General features: G+C 39.2%; 1 protein-coding gene across 1 annotated transcript in view; it reads right to left on the bottom strand.

The window, feature by feature from the left end:
• tmem8b (transmembrane protein 8B) overlaps positions 1-20,923 on the bottom strand; it is a 33,289-nt gene extending 12,366 nt beyond the window's left edge. The window contains exons 1-8 of the mRNA XM_070833294.1: positions 20,908-20,923; positions 20,017-20,206; positions 19,239-19,446; positions 15,605-15,738; positions 14,524-14,792; positions 11,505-11,887; positions 3,711-3,807; positions 1,471-1,594 (exon numbers count right to left, since the gene is read on the bottom strand). Coding sequence (XP_070689395.1) covers positions 1,471-1,594; positions 3,711-3,807; positions 11,505-11,887; positions 14,524-14,792; positions 15,605-15,738; positions 19,239-19,446; positions 20,017-20,206; positions 20,908-20,923 — 1,421 coding nt within the window. The remainder of the gene's footprint in view (positions 1-1,470; positions 1,595-3,710; positions 3,808-11,504; positions 11,888-14,523; positions 14,793-15,604; positions 15,739-19,238; positions 19,447-20,016; positions 20,207-20,907) is intronic.
• Positions 20,924-22,842: the final 1,919 nt, after the last annotated feature.

The raw sequence follows: 22,842 nt of genomic DNA, 5'->3' as shown, positions 1-22,842 counted from the left end.
TTGGAACTCCCAAGTGGCACGCATAGAATCTGCTTAATTTCATTCTGTTCACATTTTCGTGCCATTAAGGGTTCGGCAAAACAGCTCAATCTGCTGAATAGCTAATACTTAAAAAACTTGTGAAAAACATTGCATTGGACGTCTTAAATGGAAACGTTTCCCCACCTCCTCTTCCTGACATTTCTCACGATGACTTTAAACAACCCTCAGGAAACGAGTGCGTACATATTGCATTTATCTGTGGATTAAACTTTACATAAAGGTGGAGAGAACAATAGAGACCACAAGATATTCTTCCAGTCAAGAAGAGATAAGAGCTGTGCTCTCTATACAAAAACCATTCTGTCTTGTGCAGTACATTATGTTCTGCTTTGTACACTAGACTTTCTGCTTCTTTTACAATAGATTTCTACCTGTATTAATGGTGAATGCTTGGCGCAAAATAATGAAAAAAAGAGCTCTTGCTCTTTGAGTTTGAAGGACTGACAACAAAACAGGACTTTCACTGTTCATGTTTAAGAGGGATGCAAAAATACAGTCAGATTCATTGTATCATTGTCTGCTAAAAGATTTAATGATCTTTTGGGGTGGGTCTTCAATTTAGAGATCTCTGCCCCCCTTCAGAAAACACACATTTGAATCATTTTATTCAAATTTCCCAAAATGCAAATGGGAAATATGAAAAATCTGCTTTTTAAACCTTAAAATCTAACCCTCCTGCATGTCATATGCTAGGTGTGCACCAGAAGCCCATTTATGAAGCCAGTCCCAAATTAATTTGGTGGGTGACAGATGGGAGAAGATGTGGCTGAATGAGGGAGGCTGCACCGATTAAACAGAGAGCATGGAGTCTTTCATTAGAGCACTGAATTATTAATTTTGGTAAATAAACCAGGCATTGTTATACAAAGATGAGTTTTTAAGAAATATTGAATGTCCTATTTTGCAATTGTCTTCCTGTAATTGACAGCAAATATTGTCTCACAGACGGTGACTTGATGGTGGGGCACGGGAACCAGACTAAAGAATGAGTTACTAGACTGTCAAAAATGTATGAGCAACAGCCATTAAACTGTTTTTAGCAAATTTCTGACTGTAAATTATGTTTTGGAGACTTTTTGGGTTGACTTCTCCGGAGCACAGTTTACACCATTTTTTCAATAGCTTAATATTTTGAGAAATACCCATTTTTCACTTTCTGAGACAATGGATAGCACTCTAATGCTATAAGCATATATTTAGTGTCCAGTGGTATAAATCTTTTAAATTGTGTCAAGAGAGCAGATAAGTATATTTCCCATAGTGTCAAACTTTTTCTTTAAAGACTTAAAAACGTATGTTTTGCAAGCAGTTTCTTTTCATTAATAATTCTAACTGTAGCTGGATGAAGTTCTCCAGGGAAGCAGAGTGTAAGCATATACGACAAACAAATGCCTGTAGAAATACAGAGGCGGGGTTGCCCTGTCTTACCCATGCTCAGTGGCACATAGAGAGCGCAGACTGAGGTACCAGGTGCCTGTTTGTGGGTAGGGAATCCTCAGTTTGGTGATATTAGTGGAGGTGTTCACAGAGAGGAAAAACCCAGCCACCGATTCTGCAAAGAGTAAAATAAAGATAGAGCAATGACGTACAGTTTAAAGTGAAGGAGCTTTACACTAATACAGAGGAAGCATTTATAAGAAAAGGGTATATTTTCTGATGTTGCAGTTAAAACATTTGTTGTTTTTTAAATGCCGTTGAAAGTTGAAATAAAAGAGCTCAAAGGAGTCAGTTGAAGTTCAGTCACTGAAAGGAGATGAAATGTCAGCCGTGTGAAGTTGCTAAATGAAGCTTGAAGTGGGAGTTTTGAAAGAAATTAGCGCCAGTTCAGGTGATTAAACTGAGAGAGGATATCAGTTGAAGTGTTAAAGCTCGAGGAAGTACCTGGAGCTATCCGTTTGAACCTTACAGTGCTGTGAAAAAGTATTTTCCCCCTTACAGATTTCTTTTGTTTTTGCTTTTTTGTCACACTTACATGTTTCAGATCATCAAACCAATTTTAATATCACACAAAGATGACCTGAGTAAACACAAAAAGCAGTTTTTAAATGATGATTTTATTTATTAAGGGACAAAAGCTATCCAAACCAACCTGGCCCTATGTGAAAAAGTAATTGCCCCCTAAATCTAATAACTGGTTGTGCCACCCTTGGCGGCAACAACTGCAACCAAGCGTTTGCAATAACTGGCAATGAGTCTTTCACATTTCTGTGGGGGAATTTTGGCCCACTCTTCTTTGCAGAATTGTCTTAATTCAGCCACATTGGAGGGTTTTTGAGCATGAATGGCCTGTTTAAGGTCATGCCACAGCATCTCAATTGGATTTAAGTCCGGACTTTGACTAGGTCACTCCAAAACCTTCATTTTGTTTTTTTTGAGCTATTCAGAGGTGGACTTGCTGGTGTGCTTCGGATCATTGTCCTGCTGCATAACCCAAGTGCGCTTGAGCTTAAGGTCACAAACTGATGGCCGGACATTCTCCTTCAGGATTTTCTGGTAGAGAGCAGAATTCATGGTTCCATCAATTACGGCAAGTTGTCCAGGTCCTGAAGCAGCAAAGCAGCCCCAGACCATCACATTACCACCATGTTTGACTGTCCGTATGATGTTCTTTCTCCGAAATCCTGTGTTAGTTTTACGCCAGATGTAACGGGACACACACCTTCCAAAAAGTTCTACTTTTGTCTCGTCAGTCCACAGAATATTTTCCCAAAAGTGTGGGGGATCATCAAGATGTTTTTTGGCAAATGTGAGATGTGCCTTTGTGTTCTTTTTTTTGTCAGCAGTGGTTTTCACCTTGGAACTCTCCCATGGAGGCCATTTTTGCCCAGTCTCTTTCTTATTGTTGAATCATGAACACTGACCTTAACTGAGGCAAATGAGGCCTGCAGTGCTTTAGATGTTGTTTGGGGTTCTTTTGTGACCTCCTGGATGAGTCGTCGATGCGCTCTTGGAGTAATTTTGGTAGGCCGGTAGTCCTGGGAAGGTTCACCACTGCTCCATGTTTTCTCCATTCGGGGATAATGGCTCTCACTGTTGTTCGCTGGAGTCCCAAAGCCTTAGAAATGGCTTTGTAACCCTTTCCAGACTGATAGATGTCAATAACTTTGTTTCTTGTCTGTTCTTGAATTGCTTTAGATCGGGGCATGATGTGTTGCATTTTGAGATCTTTCAGCCTACTTCATGTTGTCTATTTAAGTGATTTCTTGATTCTACAGCTCTGGCAGTAATCAAGCCTGGGTGTGGCAAGTGAAATTGAACTCAGCTTTCAAACATGTGGTTAATCACAGTTAATTCATGATTTAACATGGAGGAGGCAATTACTTTTTCACATAGGGCCAGGTTGGTTTGGATAGCTTTTTTCCCTTAATAAATGAAATCATCGTTTAAAAACTGCTTTTTGTATTTACTCAGGTCATCTATGTCTGATATTAACATTTGTTTGATGATCTGAAACATGCAAGTGTGACAATAAAGCAAAAACAGAAGAAATCTGTAAGGGGGCAAATACTTTTTCACAGCACTGTGTACTCATACAGAAAAAGCATTACTAATTACTAGTAATATTCTTATTATATTATAATCTTATTGTTTATTAATTTAGAGATTACAAAATGTGTGACCATTTTGGCAAATGAAATAAAATAATTTAAATAATAAATTCGACATACCTGATTCACATTTCAGTGAGGAGTTTTCTCGCAGGAAAAGAGGCATCCCGTGGTTCAGGCAGCCAAACACTGTGACATTCGCTCCTCTCAGCGTAGACTGCAGGAGGAAACACATGCAAATGTCTTTTATCCATCCAGCCATCAACCATCTGCTGCCATCATGGTGGTGAGCTAACACTGTTCGTGATTACCTCAGGTCTCATTTCCCCTCAGCCTGTGAGATAGTAAACTTTAAAACTAACAAATCAAGTGAAACTGCTCTCCCTCTGTCTGCCTGAGGCACCTAAATGAAGATGTTGGCAGTTTATCTCCTTAAAGCATCAATTATACATTAACACACTCATGCATTAAAAAAAAATCCCCCAGAATTATTCAAGCGTTGGGAACTGCATATGCTTACGCAAATTGGCTCATTCTGCAGAGAGGTTAAAGGACATCACTACAGTATCAATTTGGTGTAGCAGTCACAGAACAACAGCAGTACAAATAGCAAGCAAGAAATTACTGAATGTGTTCACAAAGCGTCAGTGTGCACTCACGCATGAAATTTGACGCGTCATGAGTTTCAAAATTCCTTTTAATTTTTGCCACTGTCTTTGGGAAGGAGGAGCAGCAGAGCGTTCAAATGTTTTCCAGCTATTTCAAAAAAGTGTCCACCTAAGTTATCAAACCTGAAGCTGTCAGTCAAAAACAGTAAAAGTTGTTCTTTTTCAGACAGAAATTTTACAGAACAAAATACAGCACAATACATAAAATATAAATAAAATATAATAAATAAGATTTCTATCATCCCTCTAGCACAAAATGAGCATAATGTATATGCAGGGAGTTGGCAAAGTTGTTGATTAATGCAATGACTCAACAAACACTTTGCCAGGTGCTGAGATTTCAGGCTTCCTAAACTCACCATCTGGCCTGTACTCTCTTGGTAGTGAGACTCAATCACACCCACTGACATTTTAAGATAGTGCCTCCCCCTTCCTCCCCCCTTTTCATCTCGATTCTGCCCTACAGTTTGAAGATGAAGGATTGAGAGAGAAACACTCATGGACGGAGTGGAGTGGAAACAGACCCATCAGACACAAGCCCAGGGGCTGCAGAGGGGTCGGGATGCCCCCAAAGCCAGAATCTTCATATTTCACTGCCGTCAACTTTTCAGGTCGGTAAGTCAAAGAGCTCAGTCCAAAGCAGGCGTGTTTATAGTCATGCTAGCAGCATTTCGATCTCTGTGGGTTGTAGATCCAGACTGAGGCATCGCAACTGTACTATGAAATATGGTGCACATGTTTACGGTTCCTACACGATGAATTGTAATAACTTTACTGCCTTTTCATACAGCGCTTTCATTTGGTTGAAATTCAAATATGCACAATACTTTGGTTTATGATAATAAATACCTACACAACTAATTTCATTCCCATTAGCATCAGCTGTTCTTTGTGTTTAGTGCTAATTAGCAGATGCAGACACATTAAACCAACATGACGAACATGGTAAACATTATACCTGCTGCTAAACATCAACATGCTAGCGAGCCCAGAAAGTCACAGCAACTGTATTTTAATGGTTGTTTTTAAAGGCTGTCTTATTAAGCCTACATGAGGTGGCTGTGGAGAGTACAGCGTGTGATGAGGCAGGAGGAAATAAGTTCCCTCAAAGTAGTTACCCCTCCTCCTGGCCCAGATAACGCTCCATAGAGGTTGTATATGACGCAACATGGAAAAAGTATTTTCTCCTGATGTGTTTCAAAATCTCATTACTTGTTCTTCCTGGCACAAACAAAATTCTAAGTGACAATATCGCTCTGCATTAGGAGGTACACAGGACAAATCCAGCCAAAAGTAGAAGGCTAATACATAAAAATACCATATAAGAGGGTTTTTGAACATTTGTTTTCCTCTGACTTTGGTAAGTTTAAGAATAAACAATGCTACATATTTACCTCCTACTTTTACTTGATATGCTAAAACTATGATCATCCCTCTCATAAAATCATGATCAATATGTCTTGAAACATATCTATTGGTGAAATCCTCCAGAAATGAGCTTAAAAACACCCCTAGTTTATGCACAAGCCAAAAAACCCTCAAAAAGACTTAGTAAAAGTGATACAGACCCAAATTCATGAGCACAGAAACATAATAAAAGGTTTTTTCTCACCTGTTGCCCATTTTAACTCACTTATTTTATTGCTGTTCTGTTTTGTTTGCATTCCTGTCACAAAATAAGCAGCTGTTGCTGCAGTGACAGAACAATCTTAGGCTACTGCCCCTTTTTTGTTGTTTGTGTACCTGCTTTATTTTGTCATTCTCAGGCTTATTCACATTTACACTGACATCCTTTAAACCCGGCCTTCAGAATCTGAATCCTTAGCAATTGGTTTTGCATGACGCCTCCTTGTTTCAACAGAAAACATCAAATTAAGGAGGCAAGATGTGCTCAACATGCAGATGATTATTTAGTGATTTGTTTGATCCTTTTCAAATCTACCGTATCAACCTTTCATGTGCTGTAGAAACCAGGATATTCCTTTGTCCTGTGTGTGTGGAGCAGAAATTAAGATTTTACTGATACCTTCAATCTGTCTTCCTGCTGCATCACATCTGATTTCCCCTCAAATTGGATGCTGAACGTTCCTCAGCATCCTGCATCTTTGCTGTCAGGTAACCAGTGATGTAAAAACAACTTATTAAAATACCTTTCTGTTGTCATTCTTCTGAATTTATGTTACTTGTGCTTGCCTGTTTTAGTAATGCCCAATTTTAAATTCATGTCTCGCATTTAATGTTAATTTCGTTTGTGTGTTTTTTAATGCTGTTACTTGTAAAGCACTTTGTAACACAGTTGTAAACATTGCTACATTAATCATATTTAATGTTGTGATTTATATGCCTGATCCATTATGCGGCTGTTAGTTATGATTGTGGAACGTGAGTGGCAGAGACATAATTCAATTAGAAGTGCTATCCTCCAACGCTCAAGGTTACTGACTGAAGCAAACTACTGTTGGAAAACTTCTGAATAAACATCCCTTCAAAAGCATCACGACAACAGGACAGATACCTCAACTCTGATCATAAAGATGCTGCGTAAAGAAAAAACTTTTGACGAAAGTCCATTTCTCTCGTGTCCTGTACTCATGTGGCTTTTACTTGGCTACATTTCCCAGGAGGACAGGACACAATGCCAGCTGACACAACAACATGGATGAAGCTGGCGTGTGTACTCTACGCTGCACATTCCAGTGCCCAAACTAATTAAAATATGTGATGTGTTTAATTTTGCTCGCTAAAATATTAAACTGACTTATGTTTTCACTCATATTGGACATTACGATTTAAAAAACGTACCGCAACCCTGTGAATATATCTGAATATAGCTGCTTAAAACAGCAAACTGCTTTTTTTCTTTTGGCTTCACTTCAATATTTTCTAATCAGACTCTTATATTTGGGGGCCCAGAAGTGACACAGTAGATAAATAAATGAATTGATGAATAAATGAGCACGATACATTAAAAATAGATTATCTATCTAAAAAAGAATGTTTTTCTGTAATTACATGCATTCATTTTTACTGAACTTACTTTATTTCAACCTTTACTGCCACATTTGCACACCGGTGTGATAATGAGAGGTGTTACACAACAACATCATGGTTTCTCGTGGCTTTCATTGGCTTTCATTGATAATTAATGTGGACACATGGAAATGAATATATGATAAATAAATACACATAGAGAAATATAGTATTCTCTATATATTTATTGCCATTACCAATGTATCTATTTATTTTATTCATTGGAAAAATGTCTATTTATTACTTTATATTTAATGTTTCATGCTCATATATTTATTAATTCATTTCCCTACACTTTTGGGCCTCCATGGGGATAGTGTATTAACATATCAAAGCTAACAAGGCATATAGTACATTGATGGTGTCTCAAGGACTAACGCTCATTACTGTGCTTACAGTTTCTTTTTCTGCATAAGCCCAACCTAAAGAAAACTTGAGAAATGGATCTGAAGCGATTACACCGATCCACTACCAGTCGGGTTATCAGTGGAAATAAAAGCCATATGCATTCCTTTCACATTTTCATAGAGAGTGATGCAAGGCAGACAAGCAGCTCCAGCTATTGTCTCCTAAAGCCCTGCAAATCTGCCAGAGTCCCCCACTGGCAGCGGCTGACTGGATTCGGCGCCTGTGACAAGTAAGTGACAGATCACCGCCGAGGGGGGAGAAATCTGCCCATAGAATAATATAGTATGACAATCTCTCTGTAGAATACATCTCGCGGCAAATACAACAATCACATCTACCAGGTTTCATCACAGCATACTGTCTCTGTGACATCCGCAGAATCCAACGAGTTACGGCCAAAAAAATATGCACACCTCTGCCAAGAAAAGTGCAGAGCTGGGGTCACGATCTATCCCAGCATGCATGTGGCAGGAAAACACACAGGACAGATTGCTATTGCAGAGCGAACACACAGAAGTACAAACGGAGGTTCTTCTGACTGCACTGTAGGATCAATCTCACATAAACATGAAGAAAACATGAAAACTGCATAGAGAAAGGACCAGGATTACCCAGGATGATGTTTCCATGAGGTGACAGTAGCCACTAACTCACCGTGTCGCCACATCAACCAAGCACTCAATCAATAAACCGGCAAATTAATTACAGTCAATTATTTTCATTTCCTTTAAAGTCAACTATTTGTATTTTTCTCTGACATTTTGGGAAATAAGGCTGTTTGCTCTCCTGCCGGGGGTTAGATGAGAAGATCGATTATCAATCTCATCTCTGTGTGCTCAGTGGAGATGAAAGATGTGTTTAGCGTAGCTTATCGCAAGGTCTGCAGGGGAAGCAGCACAGAGGCTGCATGACAACAAGTAAAAAACTTTAATTTTTTAAATGTCGGGCTGCATCAACTGCTGCAAGTTTAACATCACAGAAAATAAAGAAAACAGCAAGTATTAACGTTTGCGAAGGTGGAACCAGCTAAATGTTTGGAATTGTTGGGATTTAAAAAAAAAAAGGTTGCGGATTGATTTTCTGCTTTTCAACTAATCAGTTTATTGACTCATCCTTTCAGCTCTGTTTGCATGTTGCATGATGATACGTGCTTTGAGCAAACAGATTAGGTATTGAAGCTTTTTTAATGATCCGTCCATCAGCTGACTGCAGAGGAACTGCCGCATGTAGCCATGGGAAATTACTGGTGGCTAGTTTTCTGGCAAACGAGACACAATGTCAATGTAAAACTGAGAAACAGTGGCTGACAAAACAATCTCACCACAAGGTCAATTGAGCTGCTGTTTTGGAGCTTTCGATCGTATCACACCACTGTTTCCACGATCAAGAATGAAGCTTCAGTCTAAGTTTAGAGCAAAAATTGACCAAAAACTCTTCTGAAAAAATGGAAATTTTCATCATGTGCAATTTTATGACAACTGGGCAACTCCATCGACTCAGGAGGATCACATGATACAATCGAAAGCTTCAGAGCAGCTGCTGAATGGACCTTGTGGTGAGACTGTTTTCTCCTTTTTAGTAGGCTAAAAATACATTTTACCAATATCTTTCCTGACGGCTGAGAGATGAAAATGATATCAATCTATCTCCCCGGAAGACAGCGAAAAAAGCATATTTCCCAAAATGTCAGGATATTCCTTTGAACTGAACAATCAAAGATATTTGTTAGGGTTTTATACTTCATCCTCTAGCTATTCCAGTACTGTCTGGCTTGCTTTCTATTAGGAATAAAATGTTTAAAGTTCCATCTGCCAGCTTGTAGCTCTCCAGTTTCTGGCTCCCTGCAGACCTCCAGAGCCGCTGCAGGTGCATTCCTAATGCCATTACTATCTGAAGGACAGCTTAACAAAGACATATCAAATCCTGCTTGGCTGATTTTTGCATTTTGTTTGCTCTCAATTAGAGACATATGTCGCAAGCCCAAACACTGGCGCCTGTTTCACTGTGAACTTTTTCTGCTCCCACAGAAAAGCCTGTAATGACACGAGCATCCATATTTAGCAGGCTAGCTCAGCCAGACACTTTGTGAGTCCAATTATTCACCCTTGCTGGCTGGGGATTCTCCCTTCGCTAAGTGTTGCATATGTACTTCACTGATTACTATCTGATCCTTTGCAACAGTAAAGCATAGAGCATGTGAAGGGTGAGGGTGGCAACAGAACTGTGTCCAACATCTTGAATATGAATAGATATACCAGGAGTATAACAATTATGCAATATATGTGTTAAACAAACCAGAATATATTTTATATTTACATTCTTCAAAGTGACCATCTTTTGTTTTGATGACAGCTTTGTACATTCTCTCAATCATTTTCATGAGGCCGTCACCCGCAATGATTTTGTAACAGTCTTGAAGGATTTCCCAGAGGTGCTGAGCACTTGCCGGCTGCTTCTCCTTCACTCTGCGGTCCAACTCATCCCAAACCATCTCAGTTGGGTTTATGTCGGATGATTGTGGAGGCCAGGTAATCTGCCACAGCACATCACTCTCCCTCTTGGTCAAATAGCCCTTACACAGCCTAGAGGTGTGTCTGGGCTCATTGTTCTGTTGAAAAACTAATGATGGTCCTACTAGGTGCAAACCAGATGGGATGGTCGCTGCAGGTTGCTGTGGTAGCCATGTTGGTGAAGTGTGCCTTGAATTTTGAATAAATGACCAACAGTGTCACCAGCAAAGCCCTCAGCGCACATGTAGAAACCATCCGCTCACCTTCTCTGCGTCTCACAAAGACACGGCAAGTGGAACTAAAAACCTCAGATTTTGAGTCATCAGACCAAACTACAGATTCCCACTGATCTAATGCCCATTCCTTGTGTTTCTTGGCCCAAGCAGTTCGACCATAAAGGACTGATTCACGGCGTCTCCTCTGAACAGTTGATGTTGAGATGCATCTGCTACTTGAACTCTGTGAAGCATTTATGTGGGCTGTAATCTGAGGTGCTCTTAATTTGCAGTGTCTGAGGTTGGTAATTCTAATGAACTCATCCTCTGCAGCAGAGGTAACAGTTTCATCACGACGTTGGATGGTTTTTATGACTTGAGCATACATTGAAAGTTCTTGAGATTTTCCGTATTGATTGACCTTCATGTCTTGAAGTAGTGATGGACTGTCCTTTCTCTTTACTTAGTTGAGTGGTTCTTGCCATAATATTGATTAGAACAGTAGTTGAATAGAGCTGTTCACTGTATAGAACTGTGTACCAACCCTAGCTCTGCACAACACAACTGAAGGTCTCAAACACATTAGGAAGTCAAGGAATTCCACAAATTAACTCTTGATAAGGCACGTGTTAATCACAAACGTTCCAAGGTGACGACCTCATGAAGCTGATTGAGAGAATGCCAAGAGTCTGCAAAGCTATCATCAAAGCAAAAGGTGGCTACTTTGAATAATCTAATAAAACACATTCTAGTTTAACACTTTTTTTTTTAATTTACTACATAATTCCATATGTTTTCCTTCATAGTTTTGATGACTTCAATATCAATAGATAAAAAATAATCGAAATAAAGAAAATGTGTCAAAACGTTTAATTGGTACTGTGAAGATAAATCTGCATCTGTGCACCTAGTTGTGTTGAAGATAAAAATAAGATCATACATTTAAAAAATAATCTGGTGTTTTTGTAAAAACCTGTCCACCAATTTGAGCAAAAGTCATTAAAATTGGTAAAATATGTTTCTAAAGTTACCATGATTTATATCGTTAAAACAAGCAGGAACAGTGTAATCAGGACAACTCACCATGTTGAGTTTGAGTTCCATGTTGAGGACTCCTCCACTGTCTAAAACAGGCATCAGGTTGATGGCAAACACAGCAGCTCTATCCGGTGGAATTGATATATTTGGACCAAAGAAGACGTAGAAGTGCACGGAGAAAGTGTCCAGCTCATTGCGCAGTGTCGGACGGATGGGCCAACACTTGTTGGCGTCGGCGGTGGGGGCGAGGTAAATGATGCTGTCCTCCGAGGTGTGCAGGTGACTGGCATTCTGAGACGGGCCGGGCAGAGCCGCCACTGACAGCGTCTCAGACAGGGAGAAACCCATCGCTGTTCCAAAGGACTGAGGCATGTTCATGGAGGAGCTGGCCTGTGCTTGGTCCTTGGACAAATTGGGCTTGGCACAATCTAGTCAGAGGAAGGAAGTCATCAATTTCATAAAGGAAATTAATTAAACTGCGTCTTGTGTGAGCTGACAGTTCTGCTGGATTTTCATAGTTTTTTTTTTTTTGCAGAGGGTTTTAAAAATACACCTTGCAACATCTTGTAAGTAATAATCTCTATCATAAAATCAAACAACCAGTCCCCAGCATCTCATCTGGCAATAACCAAGTCAGTTATTTGACTTGCATTATTATGCATGCTAGGCAACCAGGTCTTTTGCAAATGTTTGAGATGATCCCCTTCGGCATTTTCATAATGTAAACAGCAAGGTTCAGTGCTATACACTGCTTTTTAATGAGACAAAGATTCACAGTAATTGCAGACAGTATGCTTTCACTCAACACAAAGCAACTCACTGCAAAATGGTCATTGATGGCAACTGGCAAAGTACCATCAAATACCACCAATCCCCAAGGGGAAAGGATTTCAAAGGCTTTTCTAGCTCAGCCTCGTTTGCATAGTGTTGTCTCTGAAAGGGTTTGAAGTATTTTGATGTCCGTTCAGGCAGCTGAAGCACTCCTAAAAATACTGAAATACCGAATGCTGCTGGCTCGAGGCAAATTCAACTTTGGTAGAAACAAGAAAAATCTGTGTAAAATCAGTCAAAAAAAAAACAAATATGTAGCACATGTTTATGGATGTGAACGTGTGGGTGGGAAGGAGTGGAAGGGCTGTGCAAACATACAGTTTCATAACATTCATAATCCAAAGTATTGGCTTCATTTTGCTTTCACATACAGCATAAAATATAAACTCCCTTCAATGTGTAATCATCTATTGAGGACAAGACACCTGCAGCGAAAATACTGTATAAACAACAATAATAAATAATAAAGTGCAACCTAGTTTCACCACTTCCTGTCTAGCCAGCAGCTGTGATACCTGCAACTTGGACTGAATTCAAATAAGGGCACACATTTCTGAGAGAGCTCATAACAACAATAACCAGTAGCAGCGAGAGACGCATGAGAAGGTGAGGACTCCAGATGGTCCCTGAACCCGAGGTGTTCTCCAATTTAAATCCACAAAAGGTCAAGTAAGATCTGCCTGGCAGGCAGGGGGAGAAACAGAGTGTGAATAATTAGTGTCTGTGTTGCCATGGTGATAAAGTGCACTGTATAGTGTCCAACAAACGGAGGGGATCGCTACATGGGAGTAGACTTCCAACAGATTTGTGAGCCATCCCTGTGGAATGAGCATAAAGAATATCTCAGCGCTGCACAACCCCAGAACAGCATGTAGCACTTAAGCATGGTATCACCGGCCTCTTAGGAATCCCGTACGAATTGCCTCTGTTTGGGCTCAGGTCTATTTGCGAAAAAAGCCTCTTGAAGATCCAACTGGGTCTGGCCTCCCTTTCTCCATCAAGGCACATGTCTAAAATGTCTGGCCAACATACTGTATCTGTTATTATATAATGCAGAGCACCACTTTAAGCTTTTGTTTGCCTGACTTATGAGTTTTCAGGGTTATGGAAACCACGCCGGTGTCGTCTTAAATTACACATCAAAAGCAGCAGGAAGAGAAATTATGAACAACGCTGGAAGTAAACAGCTTGCAGATTGCAGCAATAAAGATGATCACAATTTATCTGAAAACGATGAGAGAAATAAGAAATCTAACAAATTACCTGTAATCATCAAATCATTTTGTTTAATTGGCAAAATTGGTCAAATATGCTCATCTACAAAATGGTTTACACATTGCAAAGAAACAACGTGCTAAGAAAAACAAGGATGCCATTCATAGTTTGAATTTCTACTGCTATTGATGTGATGTGTAAACAATCTTATGTAGCATATTATTATCATTAAAAATTGCTATATATAGGCACAGGCCTATACTGTAGCCCTTTCTGTTATAACTAATGGTTGCATAAATGGTTGGATTATATCACAAATGATCAGAAACATATATTGGTTGTGTCAGTACAGTAACTGAAACAATAATTTTTCAAAGACTTCTGGGATAAATCTAAGTTTCTCAGTGTTTTTAGTTAAATATCACAAAAATATCTATTTGTTTTACAGCTAAAATGCACATTTTGCTTTTCCTTCCCTCTTCCACAATTGGACAGAATTTCAGTGAGATTGGCAATATATGGAAAAATATTGTGTTTTTTCATGATCTTAAAGTCTAGATAAATGTTAAAGAGAGATTATGCAAATTTTAAAACAAACAACCAAACCAGCTCACTAATTGACAGCAAAATGGTGTTAACCATTAAGTACGTGAGGGGAAAACTACTTTAGCTTTTGTGAAAATACAGTTACATTATGTTTTAGCTTCTATCTTTATCTTGTTACTTACCCATTTTTGGCTAAAAATGCTGCGGTATAAGTAAATAGCTCACGTTTAATGACATGATTTTCTAATTTGCCTCTTCAAGCTACTTGAAATCTGGATGGCCAAGCTGATAATGTCCAATCAGTGCTATTTGATTAATTGTCGTTCTAGTAAAAATAACGTATGCATAATGCTGATTTATTTTAGGGAGTAAAAGTAACCTGAGCAACTGTAATTCACAAGCAGCTATAAACAGAATTAATTACAACATGCAAAGACTCATCAGTCACATTTTGCCAGAAAAACAAACTCACCTGTGACCTGCACCCCGATGCGGAAGTAGACATTGCAGCTGGTGAGATACCTCTCCACCAGGATGTAGTACCACTGCTCCCAGGCAGGTACGAGGGTGTCTAATTCACAAGGATTCCACTCCCTGCAGTCGAGAGCACTTGAGTTATGCACCGGCGGGGCACGCGCTCTTATCTTCAGCACCACAGGACAACTGTCGCTACTCTTGTTCTTGGTGCTGCAGTTTACCAGTTGAACCTTCACCTTTGATACATAATTGGGGATAAACACTCTGCACAAGCACGAACACACACAGACAAAAACACATACACAGATATGTGTTAGGCAGTTATAATACAAACCCAGGCTATAGGCTATACACGATATTGTACAGTGAGATATAGAACAGTGCTGCATATAAAACGTATTCAAGTTAATGTGTATTGATGTTTATCAGATTTAAGTAGATAGTTAATTACATAAATCACTTTTATATTACTTAACTTTAACTTTATTAGCAGTAATTAATGGTCTTTTGGACATTTTGCCTGTCATTTAATAACAGTGGGACTCTGCAAACAGTCGAGTGATGCTTAGAATTAAAATGTATATAAAGACTAAAAACACATCAAACAATTTTAAATGTAAATATACTGTGTAAATAATATTTGAATGATAAACTAACACTTTGATAGCCTTCGCATAATTTCTTTTTTTTTTTATACAGAACTCACATAGTATTAAGTCTTCTACCCTAAGGCACCTTCAAAAGATCATGAGAAAATAAGTATAAACCTTGAAAAAACAAAATCATGTTGCTCTGCTCAAAAGACTGAGGTGACTTTTAGACAAGGGGAAGTTAATAAAGGTGCTCAAAGTATAAGAACATGGTTGGGAATTACATCTCTTTTAAATGAAAATGCTAATAATAAGCTTATAGGATGACAGAAATCGTAACTTAAGAGGCAGTTGAGGAGGTGGACAGGGGAGGTAGATTGTGCAAAAAAAAGTGTAATTTTCTCTCGGATAATCCAAGATTAAGTGTAATTTCAAAGCCAAGCCACCCTGACATTTAGTTTTTGGAAGTTCAGTTAGAAGACTTACTTGTAGAGTGCAGATCTGTTGTGGACGGGGATCATCTGGTCGATGAAGTATCCAGGATAAAGCACTGAAATCCCAATTAGCTTCTGGACAATGAGCTGAGGTTGGAACAGATACTGGCATTCTTCAGACAGACCCTACAAAAGTAACACAGTGGTGGTTTGTATGGTATTTTAGTGGTTAACTCACCAATATTTCTTAAAAGCTGGTATGAAGGAGATTAGATATCACTCAGACTGGCTGAAAATTCTTAATGGACTGTGTGCATGAAACCTGTCATCCTCCTGGATTAATATCACTCTGTCCTCCCTCTGCCTGCCACACAGCGTAACACGCACCCACTATTTCACTCATGTTGTTCTGAACCATTAATGCTTGATGTGCATTACGCTGTGAGATGAGCCGAGCAGACAGAATGACTTAGAGCCAGGAGTCTGTGCACTGTTTCCACACATGATCAGCTGTAAAATTTGCTTTAAAAAGGAACGGAGTCCCTTTGCACCTGATTCAAAAGGACAGGTGTGCCAGTGCCAAATGAGGTCCTTCATTTCTGTCAGCCAGTCTCTTACCCCTCCTGCTCGAACCACAATTACTGTGGCATGTGGCATTAGTTCGGGAGCTGATGAGGTGACCCTTTGATTTATTACAGCCTGTCAGTTGGACCTACACGTGTCTTGTAGAGCAAGTTGTGTTTTAATTAAGGCTCAACCAATATAGGTTTTTGAAGGCCAATGTTTTTACACTGTAAGCGCAGATCTCTTTTGATGGCGTTCAGTAGCTTTAAATTTGACCATTTTCATGCCAAAAAAGATATAGGTATTAATTTATTTTCCACAGAATTTCGATCTTGGCAGGATGTTAAAGCCTCTAAAAATCAATTTAGACCATAAATCACTAAAACTCCCCATTGAAACCCTGACTAATTGCATTATTTTAGCTCCTTCAGTCATAATGAGCCACTGAGAAAATGCAATTTTAGGGAAAACTCTGGGGTACACGCTGGGCTTTCAGTTTATTAGGTACACCTAAACAATCTAACATGACACATCGCAATAGTGCTGCAATAAATGCAACCTCTGAGAGCTTATGTTCAGCTTTATTGAACTCTATGGTCATATTTTCATATTTGTAAACTAATGAGTGGTGTTTTTGGAAGGAATTGCATTATATTGAGTGAGTTTCTTATACTTTGGATACTCCCACATACACAAATGAATGAAAACAAAACTGAACATCTCTTAATACAATTTTACAGCTCATATAGGAAGTGGTTACTGCAGGAATAACATGTTAAATGGCATTAGATTGTAAAAGTGTACGTTATAAGCTGAGATAACTGGGTGCATTTGGTGAAGCCTGAAGAATTATGCTCATTTACAAAACTAACAAACATATGAATAACTGAATTAATAAAAAATGACATGTCAAATGATATTTGATTACAACTTTTATAGACTCTTTTTATGGATTTGCACTGTGGGAATGAGCTCAATTGTCCTGAAAGCAGATAATGAAGACTGGCCAATCTCCAGCATTTAATAAAAGCTAATATACTGGCAAACTATGATGTCAAACCCAAATTATGATGATCATCATAAAATAGTGAGATCTTTTAAAGTATTGGGTAAGTAGGAGAAAAGAAACCCCTCCAGAAGTGTGATTCATTATATTAAGATTTTGTCATTTTCACTGAATTCCCACAACCCTTGCTTTTATCGCTATATTACTACAGCCTAAATTTGAATAATGTCACCATTCCCCAGATACAAGATAAATTGGTTTCCCTACACTTTGACAAAGTCTCAGCAACAAATGTCGAGAAGCACAAAGATGGCTGGATGGATGGTAAACGTTTCACAGAATTTACTACTCCTATCACTCCTCATCTATTTCCTCAGTTACGCTCTGAGCTTTGCGTGATGTGTAATGGCTTCAAATCAGGATATGATGCACCTCGGCTTGATACGAAAATGACGGGAAAGCTTTGTCTTCTTAAACACATAATGAGGTAAAAAAGAGTAAAAAAAAAAAAAATGGAAAAAAGAATATTACTAAAATGAAGTATAATAATTTTACAGAACATTGTACCTGATTCAAATAAATGCTCACATGCAGAGAGTCATACACAGTCTTGCAGTGTAAAGAGAAACGTATTGCATCTTTGTTTTTTGGTGCTAAATCCTTCCATCCTGTGTGCTAAGTTCAGTATTTGACTGAGCTTGTTAAAAATGCAGCGTGCGCTCTCCCTGTTCAGCTTGCATTGCTTCCACCCGTATTTCCTTTCTGATCTGAAAACATCACATCTTTGTTGCTTGAGAATTGCTTCAGAAAGCAGAATTTGGAAAAGGCGTGTTATTTCTATGTATACGGTGCGTCATTTGAGCCTGGTCACATTTTAGCCATATTCCCAGTTTCTATTCCCAGTGTCCTCAAAGCAAACCAATTCTTTTGTAGATGCAATGTTGAATAGCAACTTTTGATGATATTTTTGATTGTTGTGCATTCCAGGTACTGAGGTACGCCTTCGCCAGCCAGAGGAAACCACAAAGGAAACACAACTGAACACCATGCCAGAGACAAATAAATTGCCTGAAATGGAAATCAGCAGGTGTTTATGTGGCCAAATAGGGGACCATGATGAGATGAAGAAAAACTCTCTGACACTGTTCTGCTTCTTTAAGCTCTGCAGATCAAACTGGAATACTAATCCCAATGAATACTTATATCGTTTTAACTTGATTTTTTTTTTTCTAACATGAAGAGGAGTTAAGCAACCGTGATGAGGATCTTATTTAAGTTATATTACACAACACTTTCACGTAAATGCTATTCCGTGTTTAATAATCTCCATTAGTCAGTGATGTATAACAAAACAGTATTTCAAGCTTTTCTGTTGCTGCTCTTAACAGCTAATGCTGGATGAGATTTTTTCTCCACGCTAGCTCTGGTTATAGGGATGCCAATGTTAGTCTGTTGGTCTGTTGCTCTGCCACTTTGGACCAGAATGAAATATATTGTCACGAACTTTGGTACACATATTAATGATAGATAAATCATTCTGACTTTGGTGATCACTCAGCTTTTCATCTAGTCCCACCAGCATGTAAAAGATTTCACTTATCTGGTACAATATTTCAAAACCAAGTGAAAAGTCAATATTAAGTAAAATGTCAGACATATAATGTAATGGAATTAATCCCTTAACTTTTCATGTAGCCCCAATATCTGGTCACATTTTTTATACTGTAATTTGTCCAAATACTTTGGTTTATGACTAAATACTCAACCGCAGCTGTACTTTGTGTATGGTGTTTCATTAACAGTCCACACTAACACACTAAACTAAGATGGTAACCTTTATGCCTGCCAAAATCTGCACGTTAGCACTGATAATGTGACCTTAAAGCATGCACCACTGTGCCTGTATAGCCTCACAAAGCTTAGTCTCACTGAAGGACGAATCTAGTGACTGTGGCCGAACAGAGAAACAAAAGCACAGAAGTCTACAGAAGACAATTTTGTCCACACTGTTTGTTTATAAGTGGACCTCTGGGAAACCCAATGTACAAACACCACCAACTGCTAGCACCAACCACACTGTTGAAATTAAATCTCACAGATTCAAACTGAAACTCACCTTGACTGAGATCTTGCCTTCATCCTTGGGTAAATGTGCGGCTAGGAACCAGTCTCCTGGGAGCGGGCTGGTCACGTTGAATGCTCCTGTTGTACGGTTTGGAAGAGTCCAGGTAAGAGTCACAGCAAAGGACCCTGGAACGACTGTATCCCGAGGGAAGCGGGTGTATAGGGGGTTGATTACTGGAGGAGCCCCAGACCTGAAGTACCTGTTAATCACAATGCCCAAATCCAATCCCTGTCAGGCCTAATATTTTCAGAAACAACAGAAGCACCTGCCAAATATAAAATTCAACCATAGGAACAGCTGAGCCTGAGCACAGATGGCACAGTTTATTTAAAATATGAAAAATTCAAATCCAAAACATTAATAATCATATCCACACATTTTTTAATGTGATAGCCATGTTCCCATCAATCACAGAATCACAGGGAAACAGGGAGTCACCTGAGATACCAGCTCTCATGGCACTGCTTACCAGAATGATAAAAATAGGCAGGCAAAATTAAAAGCTTAATGCAGATGATGAATTAACAGCAGTTCCTCCGTATGTCGAGGTTGTCAGTAATAGCTGACACTGCCCGGGTTTAACCAGCTGCTATAACCTTTTTCCCCAAAGGCAACGCAGATAAGACGCAGATTATTATCTATTTATATCCTACAGAAGGAGCCGACTGCAGCTACTGTGTGCACCTTCAAATAAAGAACAATAAAAGAAAGGCTTTAAACCAAACACAGGCAACTTCAGAAAAAGAGAAAGACAAACGCATTGTCTTACACAGTCACATTGCGGTTTGGACAGCTGTCTCCAAATGTTCCCCCTTGCTCCTTGAAGGTGATGAGGTTCCATACGGCCATCATGGTGTCTTCAGGCACATTGAAGTGGAACAGTTCCACACTGGCGAAGGAGTTGAAAGCATTCAGCTTACGAGGCGTGCGGGTGAAGTATTCAGTCACAAAAAGGCAATCTGTGGGGAATACATCAAGAGGAAAGTGTGCCTGAATACTTGTGAAGATAAATAGAGAGAGCATGAGATATCCTCATTTAGAAAATGAAAGTGGTACAGGGGGGAAAAATTTAAAAAGGGCACCAGCTGCATGCAGTGGGGGACAGAGAGCTGAGATCCTTTTATGGTTAAACATTTCCAAAGTCTGTCTGAGTTAAAATAATTTCATCATTTGATTAAGATTTAAAGTGTAACTACTACAACTCTGTATGCAGACACAGAGGGCAAGTAGAGGCTAACACATTTTCTAGCGTGTAGGGGAGCCTATTCATCACATTTTCTCCACTGGAAGGGCACTTTAGGCCTGTGGTTCTCCACCTGAGGTCCTTAAAGGGGAAAATTTTAATTTCACTATCATATCACTGACTAGAAGTTAAACCAGGGACAGAATGTAGAAGGATGACTATTTGTTAGTTATGAAATAACTTAATCTCATCAGACAGGGATGCCACATCTAATACTGGTCTAGGGTCTGATGTGTATAAACTTAGGGGTCCTTGACGCCAGAGGTGTTAATAAACACTGTCCTAAAGGGCACTTTATCATTTTTTATCTGAATAAGGGCACCCAAGAGGGCACTTTTGAAGTGCATTTTTCGAGTTTAGTATGTTAGCAGTGCTAACATGCTATTGTTAAGCAGGTGTAATGTTGACAGTGTTTACCATTTTTGTTCGGCATGTTAACACGCTAACATTTGTACTAATAATTTGGAGTACCCACAAAGTACAGCAGATGGGAGCATCATTTGTTTCGCAGGTAATTGGTCATACACCAAAGTATTGAACAAAGTTTTGGCCTGATGGTGGTGCTAGATGAAAAGCCAGGGGATCATCAAAGCATTTAGGATTCATCATCTTGGCCCCACTGATATAATTTCATGGCGACCCATTCAAAGGCTGTCGAGAGATTTCAGTATGAACTAGAGTGACGGACCAATCGATCGACAGACAGACCAACAAAGCCACCCCAGCGTGGGCAACAATGTGTTGGTGAGTAACAGTTTTGCTTTTAAAGACTGAATCAAAAACTAAGATTTTCTAATTCGTCAGCACACTTATCCTTGTGAACAGAACAGAGGCACAAGCAGTCTCTCTGTCTGGAGTCCATAATGACAAGAACTGTAGAGCGATGGATCACCTAAATATGTGATCACAGACTTTAACACCTTTTAAAGCAGCTGAGGGAGATATATGTATGCAGATGCACTAGTGTCATGCATAATGTCAAATCCATGGATTACATCCACTGAAGGCTCTGCATTATAAAAGATGCAGAACAAGTGACAGGTGTAATCTCCCATTTTACCTACAGGAGCCTGGCTGGTTTCGAGCACACTCAGCAGGTGGGCAAAGTATGGGGAAGATTGATTATGAGTCAGTTAAGTGCTATACTTGAACATATTGTATCTGTTAGATAAATGTTACCATGAATATAAACATAAGCAGATACAAAAGGAGGCACTGAAATTTCACGGGTACAATGTAGAGGCACCTTCATGTTTCACTGAAGTAAAATGTTTTCCATTTGCTGCACGTTCCCTTTGTGCATATTAACCATTTCAACCAGCTGCCCTTCAAATACCTGTGGAGATATCTTTCACTGGTTTCTTTTATTTGGAGGATAATTTACCACTTGCGATTATCACAAAAATAGTAAAGAATTCACAATAGTGTTGCATACAGAGGATGCAATGAAAAGCCTGCGCCTCTAAAACAGCATGAGCCCAATTCATTTAAGAATTATAGCCAACCAGTAAGCAAGCTCGCTGTATTAATGCTGTAATTTGCAGCTGCATGTTTTGTTACTGCTTCTACCTTTTGCTTTGATTATGACACGGAATAAAGAAAACCAGTGACAAGGTGCTGACATGTGGATGCATAAAGGAAAAAAGGTTTTCTTGAGCGCAGCGTGCTCAAATGTATGTTAGGAAAAAGAAAAAATGGCACTACTCCTCTCCCCCATACTATTACCAGTCCTCAAAGCTCACACTGGCTCTCACCTATGGAAACAACCTTGAATACAAAAGGCGCAGAATAGGGAGGCAGAAACTCAGAAGAATGAAGCAATTTTTTCTGTCAAGCGCTAAAGCCTAATCCCATGCAAAGCCCCCACCCTTAATTTCACTCTCATCCCAGCCTTCCTCTGGTCCGCTATCTGCGTTATATGGGAGGCTTCTTTAAATTAAGGGTCTTCTTTGTCCTTTCATTACATGGATAACTATAACTGAGGAAAAACTGGTCACATCTCACAGACTGAAGTGCTATAACTCAACAGGACACTAACAGTGCTGGGGTGTGAGGTAACCATGCTGTGTTTTCTGCTTGTCTGATTAGAAAAAAAGCAGACAGAGTTTCTCTTCCAGCTACACATCACACTAAAGGTTAACGACACACCGTAACTAGTTCATCACTTTCTGCTTAGACATATGTGTGAAAGGGAAAAGCACAAATTGCTCATCGCTACATTCTTACCTCAGTTACAAGAAAGTCGCCATTCATTACATCAAAAACAAGCTTCCACACTCTCTAAATGAAAGGGTCAGATGATTACTGAGGTAGAAACTGAGAAAATCAAATTCCTGCTACATTAAGTTCTGT

This window comes from Pempheris klunzingeri, chromosome 7 (genome assembly GCF_042242105.1).
Source record: "Pempheris klunzingeri isolate RE-2024b chromosome 7, fPemKlu1.hap1, whole genome shotgun sequence".
Lineage (NCBI taxonomy): Eukaryota > Metazoa > Chordata > Actinopteri > Acropomatiformes > Pempheridae > Pempheris > Pempheris klunzingeri.
Note: the sequence above shows the minus strand (reverse complement) of the source record. Positions and strands in the feature narration are given on the sequence as shown.